The sequence below is a fragment of the Daphnia pulicaria genome, chromosome 3 (assembly GCF_021234035.1).
Source record: "Daphnia pulicaria isolate SC F1-1A chromosome 3, SC_F0-13Bv2, whole genome shotgun sequence".
NCBI lineage: Eukaryota > Metazoa > Arthropoda > Branchiopoda > Diplostraca > Daphniidae > Daphnia > Daphnia pulicaria.
In genome coordinates, this window is record NC_060915.1 from 8,312,702 (window position 1) to 8,324,628 (window position 11,927).

Here is an 11,927-nt window from a genome sequence, read left to right on the forward strand (position 1 = left end):
GCTGTGATGACTATAGCTATATTATTTCACGTTTGACCTCGGCTTTAGATTTTATTCGGTTCGATTTAAAATATACTACTTTGAAGACTTATAATCTCAATGTTCTTATGTAAGACGTTGTTCCTCTTGGGATTTTGTTCGAATTCATTTCTTCTTGTCGTTGGGCGGTCTGCTATCATTTCGGTAAGTATTGGCGACATGTTTTTGGTTCTCGGGAGTATATCATTATTAGTTTTGTGAGTCTAGATGATATGTTCGTCGCATAGGCAGTAGAAATTATTCGATTGGGTACACAACCGTTTTCCTTCTTATTCCACGAAAAATGGAGAAATATTGAACCTATCTCCAGCCCTATCTCTCAGATTGTTGTATACTTTCGTCTAGATCTATTGTGCACCATATAAAAGTATATAGACTGGCGCTGCGGATAATGTCTTGAAAAAAAGCGACATGATTTGTCGAGGGCGTGTGATGGAATCATCAGCTCGCCATCGATGACACACACATCAGCCACCGCACAATCCCTTCAGACTATATTATAAAAGGACACTTTTCAATACTTTGACTATATATATTTCTCTTTTATGTTTCCACATTGAAAAGATATGGCGCGATATAGTAATAAAGAACGAAAAAACTCTTTCACCCCTCCATATAGATGTATAGAGACATTTCAATATAATATTCCAGCGCTCTATATAGCTATAGCATTGATACATCAGTTGGCCGCTTCTTGTTATACAACTGATCGTTTTTTCGGTGTCGGTGGTGGCGGTGGCTTGGCTTTTGTTGTTCACATCTATATTATACCCCCCTCCATCTGCTAGCGATACACATTTTTCAACCCCCTCTCTTTGTATTCTCATCGTCACATCACACACATGGAGATCAGATATGATAATCCATGCAGCTGGATATTACGTCGAGAGATGGTTGGTATAGGTATAGAGTATCAATGTATCAACAGGCCTATGACAAACTGGCCTAACATAGTGAGTGCAAAAGGGTTGTGGGCACCAGCACTCGCCATGCAGTCCCACAGACCCTCTAGCTACCGACTTCTTTTCTCTCTCTATTGCACGATGATGCAATCGCGGCACATTGGCTCTCGGTAGCTTTACAGCGGCGGGGCGCCCACCCACCGCGGTTGGAAATGATTCTGCCACGCCAACCGTTAAATCTCTTCTCTTTATCCGACGAGATTGACTCTTTGAATGCATTGCCCAAAAGTCACGCCCCCCCCCCCAACCCCCCAACCCCCTTTTGCCACTATAAATTTATATAACCCCTTCCCTATTATTTTTTTTTGATTCATAATGACCGACTCTTATTCGATGAAGTTGTTCTGCTCAAGTTTTCTGGCGAGCGGATTACAAAGTTACACAAAAGCTACACACATATCATCAAATATATTATTTATAAGAGGACTAGACCGATAAGAAACACAGACAGCTTTTTTCTACCCCTTCTTTTCGGCCTTGTCCTTCAAGCAGAAACATTATGTATGTATATATTTGGTTAGAGAGATTGAATTCAATCCTATTTTCGCCAACCAACCAAATAAATCTATTCAAGTTGAATTATTAAGACAGCATTTGATTTTATCTACAAATCTGAAACAATTGTTTATTTAATATTTCGACAGCTAATGTGTGTGTACTATATTTTCGGTCAATCACGTACCAAGGGGAAAACAAACGGCGGTGTCAATAATATATTATTTCTCTGCGGATATGACATGAAAATAGGAGAACAACCGCTAATAGAGAGAATATGAGACCGTGACTGGTTTTTTCTCTTTTTTAAACTTCCTGTTTCCACTCGATTTGTATACGTAGCTACTCTCGTAGGTACTATACTACCATTTTCCCCATAATATTAGTAGCTACTCTCTTTCTCTTCTATTTCTTTGGACGTGTCGGCTGATTAACATAATTCCTGCTGCTGCTGCTATAGCGCTCGCTGCTCCTTTGAAGTTGACTGGTAATCATTTTTTTGGCAACGACGCCAGTTGGGCAATTTGTCACTCGTTTGTCACGGTGGCCACCAGCTAGACACATAACACGCCGGCTCACAGCCCACTTTCCCTTAAACATGTTGTGATGGGACCCCCTGAGCGTCCATTTCCGGTCCAACCCTTTTTTCTCTTTGACTTCTCCTCATTAGAAATTCATTGGGAAACGCCAATTCGTCATGAAAGAGACATTGACTGTTTCCTGTCGTTATTTTGACTCAACAAGAAGAAAGCGCCCCCCTTTTTTTTGAGAAAAAGATTTCCATAAAGACATTTGCATTTTCTTAGTCATCCGTCTCAGCGTCGGATGCAACCAATCACGACGTTGGACCAATGGTGGCTTTTCTATCTTTCGTATTCGTGTCCGAGGAGATGCGCAGCGCATCCTCGAGTGTCTTCCGTGTTTGTCTGTGTGTATACAACGTCTAACGCGCAGACTCTTTCCCCCCAAAAAATCCCCTGGACAATGGAAACCATAAATTACACGGCTTTCCCAGTGACCTCCGTAGAAGTATGGAAATGAATCGAGAAAAATAATTAGACAATGAAGGTATTATTCGCTGTGTAGGTTAGACCTTTGGTTATATAATAGGCTAAATGCGGTTAAATATTTTTTTAAACAGACATTCGAGACGACTCTTCTATATACAGTCATCAATGTTTTAAAAAAAAAGTTAAATGTGTAAAACTTTGAACTTTAGAGTCTAGGCGGTATATACTACTACGCCGGTTATTTCGATGAGGGCGGATCGAATGGAGTTGATCGTTTCCGAGATGAGACTATATATACTTAATATTCTTCTTTTTTTACTCTCTCGCTCTACTACTCTCTAGAGCTATTCGTTTTTCCTCAACCACGCGATTTTTTACGACAGCCGCCCATCCGTCCGATGAGCGTGACCGAAAGCAATTACAACTCAAATTTATTGTTTAGACTGGTCTTTCTTCTATATGCACGTCCCCCTTTACATTTTTCACTTCATTATTTTCGGTTAGTCTTTCTTGAAAAAGAATAATAATTTCAGATTCAGTATCTTCGAGGATCACTAAATTTATCTACACTATATATTAATAAGTTAGTTAGAAGCATAAGGACAACAGTTCAGCAAATCACCATTTCTACCATGCACCATAAGACGGAAAGGAGAGGATTTTATTTGATTTTGGCCAAGGATATACTGGAAAGACTACCTCGGGCCATCTACTGGTGTTTTGATGATTTGAAAAAGGCCATCTAGTGGTAATATTGGTAATATATTTTCGTGAGTGAACAAACATCTGCTCACGCTGCTTGCATCGGAAAAAAATAGTTGAACTCACGTAGAGATGTATCACGCAGAAAATAATAAGAAAAATAACAGATGTGTACTTTAAAATAAATAAATACCAAAATAATTAAGGGAATTAAATAGTTAGTAAGAATTGAGGCTAATGAGGTTAGATTACCCCACGTCACATTTTGTTCATAATTGTAAACGAGAATTCGTTTATATCATCACACACATTCACACACACTGTACGGAATGGCTTTTCGCTTTTGATTTTAGATATTTTTCAACAAATAGAAAATCCGCTGCATACATTTGTCGTTATTGCACCTACACTATATTTTTGAAATAATTAACTATTTATTTTCCGGTAGAGTTTTGAATAACGGTTCTTATCAGAAATAACTACAAAGTTCATGTAAAAAATGTCCAATTCATTCTACGTTATCATCTTTTTTCATAACTTTACTAACCGAGGAGCGCAATAACAGAGCCAGTTAATGGCTCTGTGCTCTGGCAATAAGATTGAGTCCCTACCGCTCATGTGTTTAGGGATTGAATAGTAACGAACAATAAGTGGCAGCACTTGTTTTACACCTTCTCTTCCTATCCTCATTTTTGTGAGACTCTTTCACTTATCTCGCTTCTGCATCAGGAACACCACCATGTCGCCGGTAAGAGTACTTTTAAATTAGCAAATCCCTTGTAAATTGACTGGTAATTGTCTCAAGACGAAAGTAATGTATTGAGTAATATGCAAGTAGATCAGTTATTGATATTTTTTGACGTTTTTCATATTTGTTGATTGAAAATTGAAATAGACCACGCTGTCAACGTGGTGTGAGTGGGTAGTACCTTAGGGAAACTGATGATACATCCATTATAACCGAACTAGAGTCTCTGAATCTTTATGTTGAATGGATTAATCTGAAGTATCATTCGCACCATGTTTAAATCATGTTTAAAGTTGAAAGTTAATGTGTCTTTTTTAAATCAGGCAAAGAAAGCACCAGCATCTGCTGATCCCAAGAAGGCCCCGGCCCCCGCTGCAGCCAAAGCTGCCCCAGCTGCTGCTGCTGCAAAGAAGCCAGCTGAGAAAGCCCCTGCTGCTAAAGCAGCCCCAGCTCCAGCTCCAGTGAAGGCTGCTGCTGCAGGAACTGCTAAAGCTCCTGCTCCAGCTCCAGTTACCAAAGCCTCTGCACCAGCCGCCAAAGCTGCAACAGCTAAAGCTCCAGCTGCACCTGCTCCTGCTGCCAAAGCTCCAGCCAAGGCTGCAGCACCAGCAAAGGCAGCCCCCGCTGCTGCTGCCGCTCCTGCTGCTAAAGCTGCTCCTGCCAAGGCTGCCCCCGCCAAGGCTGCCCCCGTTAAGGCTGCTGCTGCTGCTAAACCAGTGGCTGCTCCAGCTCCCGCTGCTGCTCCCAAGAAGGGCTCTGCAGCCCCTGCTCCAGCAGCCAAGAAAGAAGCTGCTGCCCCAGCCAAGAAAGGTGCTGCTGACAAAAAAGCTGCCCCTGTTGCTGCTCCTGCCGCTGCTGCCCCCGCTAAGCGAAAGGCTGATGCCCCTGCTGAAAAGAAGGCTCCAGTTGCTGAGAAGAAACCAGCTGTTGAGAAAAAGGCTGCTCCGGCAGCTGCAGCTCCCAAGAAGCCAGAGGCTGCTGCTAAGAAACCAACAGAGAAAAAAGCAGAGAAAAAAGCTGCTCCATTGAAGGCAGCAGTAAAGGCAAAGAAGGAGACTCCCAAGAAACTGGAGGCTGTCAAACTCAAGGGAAAAGGCTACAAGGGCAAGAAACTTAACCTCAAGTTTACCATCGATTGCACTCACCCAGTTGAAGATGGCATCATGAATGCAGCTGATTTTGTAAGTAGCTATCCAAATCTTATTACTGAGGGACTTATGTTCCAAAGTACTAATGATCAATAGGTTAGGGTCACCTTCCCTAACTGGTTGGACTCTAGATTCCCTTAATGGGTTTCTGTTAGGGTCACCTTCCCTAGAAGAGTCAGTGAAGACCAAGATCTCTTATTTGTTTACAGGAAACCTACTTGAAGCAGCACATTAAGCTGAACAAGAAAGTTGGAAACTTGGGTACCCACATCCAAACTGAATTGGCCAAGAGCAAGATCATTGTTTCCTCAGATGTTCCTTTCTCCAAGAGGTATGTGTTGTTCTGATGTTTGATTACAGTAATTTATATGATGATATATCCATAAGATTAACGAACTAGAGTCTCTGAAAACTGATGTGTGGACTACTCTGAGACTATTGTTGATCTTTTTAGTAGGTTAATGTAAATCAGTGAATTAAGTATTTTATGTTTAAATTAGGTATTTGAAGTATCTCACGAAGCGGTATTTGAAGAAGAACAACCTTCGTGATTGGCTGCGAGTTGTTGCTAACGGAAAGACCTCGTACGAGCTCAGATATTTCAACGTAAGTGAATGATGTCAAATGTGATAGTACCAGTAACTAATTTGTTTTTGTTTTTAGATTAACAACGAAGAAGAGGATGATGATGATGATAAGGAATAATCTGTTTCTCTTGTTCCGTTTTTGCTATCTGGTAATAAACGATGGCCATGACATTTGTACAATTATTATTGTGGAAAATTTCACTATTATTCTAGTTAAATTTGAAAGGGTTTGAGTTGGTTTTAAAGTAGTTAAATAATTGCGATAATCAAATCTAATTTTTAAATTCCTGATAAAAGTGACAGTTAAATGATGGAATGGAATAACCTTTTGACACGGGAACACTGGTTGATATTATTACACATAACTTGTATTATCGGTAAAGATTAATGGCAACATTCACATTACCGACGATTTAAGTCCAAGTCTTCCATAAACGAGGTCAAATTTAAACGAATCTTTTTACTTCCTTGACTTACACACTGGAGAAGATTCATCATCTGCCTTGGAGAATATTCCTGAAAAAATGTTCAATACAATTGTTGTGTTTAACTTTAAACAATACTGAAAACAAAACTAAACTTCTCTTCATACCAAATCAAAATTATTACCGTTTGTTCTTGAATCCATTTTTCCAATGCATTTTCGGGAAGATAATATGCTTTAATGTACGTTTCAACTATGGATGGATCGGGAAAAGGTCTTAATCTAGTTAGACATTCGACTTTCACTTGGAAATGCCTCAAATCCAATTGCATTAATGCACGGCCTTCATTCGTGCATTTCCGCACAGCGGAAAACCTATCAAAGGGTAACTATTTTTTAACATCTTTTATAGACAGTTAAAGCTAATACCCGTCAAGCAGCATGTGATAACACACACGAAGGATTTGATCCCATAAAATGTTGTATATCTCGGCAGGCAGCGTATGAGGGTAGCAGACACGAAGAACACTCGAATCGTAATCGTTCAGAACCTGCAAATATAAAAAAGAACGAAAAATGCTGTAGAGGAATCGAATGAAAATTTTGCATTAATGAAGTATTTTCCTATTAAATTTCGTGGTCACCTATGTAGGAACGCCCATCCGTTTGCCAGATTTTTTTTTATATACAACAACATACAACTGGTGGAAAACCGGAAACGGAAGCAGTAAAACAAGTAAAATAGTAACAATGATGACCACACCGACAAAAGCCTTTCCATACACAACTACTCTAGAGACCTAGAACTGAGGGCTTCCTTAGCGGTTTCAATTGTACATCAACAGCTTTGGGAATTGGATGACAATATTTATCTCCGAAAATGTGGTCCATTTTGCATTTAACCGTTTTCTTGGCATTATTTTTCTTTAGTTTTTCGTTAGAGTGGGGTACTCATTCACTTTTACAACCCGGAAGTTGTCCAAACTCTAACTCGATGTCACTCAACATTCATCAGGTATGTTTTACATGAAAATCTTTCCGTTCGATAACATTAATTTGCTTTCATAATTCTACAAATATAAGATAACAGGGCAGTGGATAATTCAACATCTCCCATGGCCATTTCCCCAGTGTTGTCAACAACCCATTTTAAACTTCGAGGAAGATACTGAGGATCAGAATAAAACCGGAAACGACACTAATAGCCACTGGATAAGAATATCATTGGATTGGCCCAATTGTAAAGACCGACCAGAGACATGGCAACAACCATTGAAGTTTCGTCTTATGCAAAATCGAATCACCGAAGGAACATTTCTAATAAAACTATCCTGGCCTTTCAGTACAGCATTATAAAATTTAAGTTCCTGGCCTAGTATATAATTTTGTGACATTTTTCAGGCGCATTTGGTTTTGCTACACTGAATTTTGTTTCAATCGACTACAAAAAGTACGCAGTTGCTTACATCTGTCACACCTTTCTTCTTGAACACATTGCGATTCCGTTCATTATGGTACGAACAAACACAGACCTAGATTTCACTGATTGGCAACGAATGAAATGGACTTTGATAAAACAAGTAAGTACATATATTTTCGATCTTAAAAAATTCCCATGTTCTAACTCGTTACGAAAATAGGGTATCCTATCTGCATGGACTCTAATTGAAACGAAAGAGCAATGCAATGAAGTTATCGATTATAACTCTGATCGGAACGAGGGAGACACATTTCATGAAAACCAACCAAACAGCTCAGAAATCTATGACGGCAGTGGCCACACTGAATCGAGTAATGCAGTAAGTTTCCCAACAAATACTGATGAAGAGTACATACAAAATGTACCATACAGTAAAGACGGAAAAACTACGGAAACGGCTTCTGTAGACCCTGACGCAGAATGGATAACGACAAAACATACTCAAGTACGTGTAGCCTTTGTCGAAGAAAGCTGTGAGATACGGTTGAGAATAATTAATTTCAAATTTTGTTGCTGATTTTTTTTTTTCTGATAAGATCCAAGGACCAAACCAGAAACCAGAATATCCTACCCCGGACACTGTGCTATGGCCGGCAATTTTAATGGAAAATCAACCTGCTTCAGACCATCTAGAAGGAATTCCCACATACACTACAGCTGCTGAAATTGCACCACTTATTGCACCTTCCAGCGGCTCCGGCGGAGAAGAATTGGGAATAAGCGACAGAACAATAGAACTAAGAGTAAAGAAATGAACACCTTACCTGAAGTATATAGTCCACGTAAGAACTGTGCTGGCTCATTACTTCTTTCACCTCCCACTGAACGCGGCTCATCATGTTTATAATGTGTTCTGAATCAAGGTATCTATGGGCAACTACGCTGAAGATTGGGACACGCAAATCGTGTGCCACTGATGTAGTCTGCAAAAGAAAAGTAAATATTAAAAAATAAATATTGGTTCAATTGAAAGAAATTCACTAAAACAAACTTGTGAAAAAAATTGGTTGAGTAGAGATTCTTTAGAAGGTGGAATCAAATCCAAAAGATTCGGCCGCAGCAACTCTAACTGGCGAGCAAGGAAAATAACTGACTCGGCGGCAATCAAACGGAGTTTGAGTCCATACAATTGATTAGGATGATCCAATTGCAAAGGAAGGCAGACTTTAGGGCACGATACTTTATCTCCTGCGGAAGAAGAAAACGCAGCAGTGTCTTCAGCGGAACCGACCGTTTCTGAAGTGGTGGTTAAAATTAAGGTCTCCTCGATTTTCATGAGTACAGCACGAAGCTTTGGTGACGTTACATCAAGTGGTGAAGAAGTTCCAAATATTTTATGCACAGCATAAAGGTAGTAATCGAACAACTGGTTCAGACATATCAACACGTCGAACGCAATTGTTTTTAATAAATGCATAAAGTGGATGTATCGTCCAAATAAGCGTAGTACGGATAAAGTTGTGTTTGCCAGAAGTGGTAGCACAGATCCACCTTCTATTTTTCGGTCGTCATTACATTCATACGAACTGTCTGAAATCCCGGATGAGCCAATGAATCTTTCTTCTGGTGGAGATATTGCACGTGACGAGAAGGGCGAGGTAACTGAATCCACGAGGTAGAAATTCTCATTTGAAGGCGCTTCAGAGTTACTTGAGGAAAGTTTACTTTGATTGAGGAATCGAAATTCCATCAAATGGAACACGTTGAAATTCGAACGGACTGGGCATTGCTCCCACGATTCGTTTTCTAAAAAGACACGGAGTTCATCAAGCTTCCCACGATGAAAGCCGCGAAAGTAGTTTATGCTTTGTTGGCGAACACTCTCTCTGAGAACCTCGGAATTACTCTGGCAAAACTGCTTTCCCATTTCGACTAGAGTTTCTACTATGTCCAGCATATCTAGTAATTCATCGGTGCTGAGATGCCACACGTCAAAAGAAGATAGCAAAGTCCGAATCTTGATTTGGACATCTTGCCACAGACGTGTTCTTCCATGCTGAAGCTTTTGTTCGAATAAAGCAGCGGGAACTGGATCGCACTCACCCTTCGAATGATCAGTATGCCATCGGTGGATTTGATTGTAGTTGACTGTGATTTTCCACAAGCAAGTGCTTAATTCACACAGACATGCAACATACAGTTTGGAATTAATACATTTGCAAAGTTCATGGAACTGAAGTTTATGGTATTCTGTGGAAAGTTTTAGATTGTCAGCATCTATTCCTGATGTGAGATTGGAGCAGGAGAGTTCTGCATACTTCTGCAACAATGACAATGTTTGCTGATGAAGTCCTGAGGCAAAATGAAGGTTCAGTTGGTCTAATGCTGCAGATTGTTTCCCGAGTAACGCAAATGCTGACTGTAGCTTTCCATACTGATTTGAATCAAATTCTTTGCAGGACTTTGACAAACCAACATCTAGTTGTTCTTCAGCAAGCTCCATGGTATCTTGAAGTCTTGAACTCAACTGAGCAACACAATTGAAGTGTTTGTATGTGTTTGCAACATGCTGGCCTTCAACAATAAGCTGTATTGCTGCAGCATAGCTTTGCTCTCCTAGTAGTTCCTGAACCCTTACATTCATTTTCCCCAATGTTTGTATGGTTTTCAAAGATTTTGTTATTTTTATTAGATGGTGCTGACGTCTGTAGTGTGCTAGTAGTCCCAGGCTTGCAGTGGTCAAGTTGTTTCTTGCTTGACTGATAATAATTAAAGAATAGATTAGAAGTAATTCAGTTTTATAAAATAATAGAAAAATACTTTATATTAATCCGTCCATTGCTGCATGTGTCTAAGGCCTATTAAAAAAGTACATTAGAAATATTCACGATTCACCAGTGAAATAACATTTTTTAATAAACATTACCATATCAAGATTTTCCTGGAGCTCCAAAACTTTACACAGCTCATCGGCACAATGAGTTTGCTTCTGATGAATCATAGAAAACAATTTATTTGTTACACAACTTAACTGTATTCCTAAGATTTGTCTCTGATGTCTGATGTAATTCAAATCAATGACCAATGGAAATTTATTTAGTTGATATCGTCCTCCATTGCAGTTTTCATCAACAAACCCTGCTTCAATTGTATCAAAAACTTCTTGTTGAGAATCTGGATCTGAAGAAGCATTTTGATGGACATGCAAAGAATCACGGTCAAGATTTTTTATATCTGCTGTCGATAGTCCAAGTTGTTCCTCTACGGAGACTGACACTGACGTCGGTATATCACCCCCTTCTTTACTTAAAGTCAACAAATCTAAAACTTTCTGACGAAGATCCATTTAACTGAATGAAATATACAACAGTGCCTTGGGGAAATCGGGAACAAACTTTTTCTGTACCTATATGTTATTGTTTAGTAGTTTAGTCATCTATTGCTCTGGTTTAGTTGACATATAAGGCTGACAGACAACATTAGATGTGCTACACTTCACTAGTTCATTCGTTTACCCCTAGCGGTTGAATCTGAAGTTGCCATGTAAACAAAATGCTTGGGTTGCGACTTTTGCGAGTTTCACGTTAAAAAAAAAACAAATAAATAAAATCCATAATACCCACAGAAAAAAAAACAGGAAATAGTACGAATCAACGAATGTTCACTTTTCAGCAGCAACCGGCTTAGCTTAACGACTAATTTAAAAATTAAATTGTGTTAGAATCTTGAATTTAAAAAAACCCGTTCCAGATCCGAGATCGACTGACAAGTCTATAGAATCTCTATGATTAACAAAACACTATACTTCAGCACACATTCTTATCTCTAATAATGCTCTGCTCCGGTTCCGGTAGACTGTTTTTTTTTTATGTTTACGTTTTATACCGAAAAAGGAATCACAAACCAAGAAACACGATGAAAGATAAGTTGTCTGGGCTTTAGGTTTTAGACTTTCCTTATCGTCACGCAGCTAAAATTCGACCGGGCTAGTTAAAAATCAAAAATGTAACCAAATAAAGAACGTGTGGTAGGGAATGTACTGGCACGCCATCAGAGACCAGGTTGCAATATTTTCGGTATCGACATGTCGTGTAATTTATTTTATTTTATTTAAACTTACCAATCAGGCAAGAGGCAACTACTACTTATTCAAAAATGAAACGTGAAACCTTGGTGATGTCGCCAATACAGTCGTTGAAAGCCTCCTTCTGGGCTCTGGCTCTCATGACAGAGGCCTGGAGAGAATCTGGCGATGCAAGTCGCGTAGCACAATTTTAGAAGAAATCCGTGCTCCGCTCAATTCTTCAGCCAAATTAAAAAAACAATATTATGCCAATGGCATCTACCGGTAAAAATTCATACGAAAAGTTGAATCAAATGAATTTCAATAGC

The 11,927-nt window shown here is 39.4% G+C and overlaps 3 protein-coding genes across 4 annotated transcripts; 2 read left to right on the forward strand and 1 right to left on the reverse strand.

Annotated features, from left to right (window-relative positions):
* Nucleotides 1-3,804: 3,804 nt before the first annotated feature.
* LOC124329142 (60S ribosomal protein L22-like) lies at nt 3,805-5,860 on the forward strand. 2 transcript variants are annotated; one of them, XM_046788178.1, is made up of 5 exons: nt 3,805-3,956; nt 4,280-5,137; nt 5,314-5,435; nt 5,605-5,710; nt 5,768-5,860. In XM_046788178.1, exons 1-5 carry the CDS (start codon nt 3,948-3,950, stop codon nt 5,807-5,809), a joined length of 1,137 nt encoding a protein of 378 aa, XP_046644134.1. In that variant the 5' UTR covers nt 3,805-3,947; the 3' UTR covers nt 5,810-5,860. The 2 variants fall into 2 exon arrangements, with proteins under 2 accessions (XP_046644134.1, XP_046644135.1); XM_046788179.1 differs by lacking the exons at nt 5,605-5,710; nt 5,768-5,860 and having other exon boundaries at nt 5,201-5,396.
* Nucleotides 5,861-6,011: 151 nt separating this feature from the next.
* On the reverse strand, nt 6,012-11,171 carry LOC124329020 (syndetin-like). Its single transcript, XM_046787931.1, has 7 exons — nt 10,462-11,171; nt 10,356-10,393; nt 8,587-10,294; nt 8,360-8,518; nt 6,545-6,666; nt 6,301-6,490; nt 6,012-6,207 (listed from the first exon to the last, which is right to left on the reverse strand). Exons 1-7 carry the CDS (start codon nt 10,879-10,881, stop codon nt 6,094-6,096), a joined length of 2,751 nt encoding a protein of 916 aa, XP_046643887.1. The 5' UTR covers nt 10,882-11,171; the 3' UTR covers nt 6,012-6,093.
* LOC124329150 lies at nt 6,844-8,514 on the forward strand. The gene is made up of 5 exons (XM_046788189.1): nt 6,844-7,130; nt 7,199-7,457; nt 7,517-7,695; nt 7,756-8,040; nt 8,132-8,514. The coding sequence occupies exons 1-5, from the start codon at nt 6,996-6,998 to the stop codon at nt 8,348-8,350; spliced, it is 1,077 nt and encodes a 358-aa protein (XP_046644145.1). The 5' UTR covers nt 6,844-6,995; the 3' UTR covers nt 8,351-8,514.
* Nucleotides 11,172-11,927: the final 756 nt, after the last annotated feature.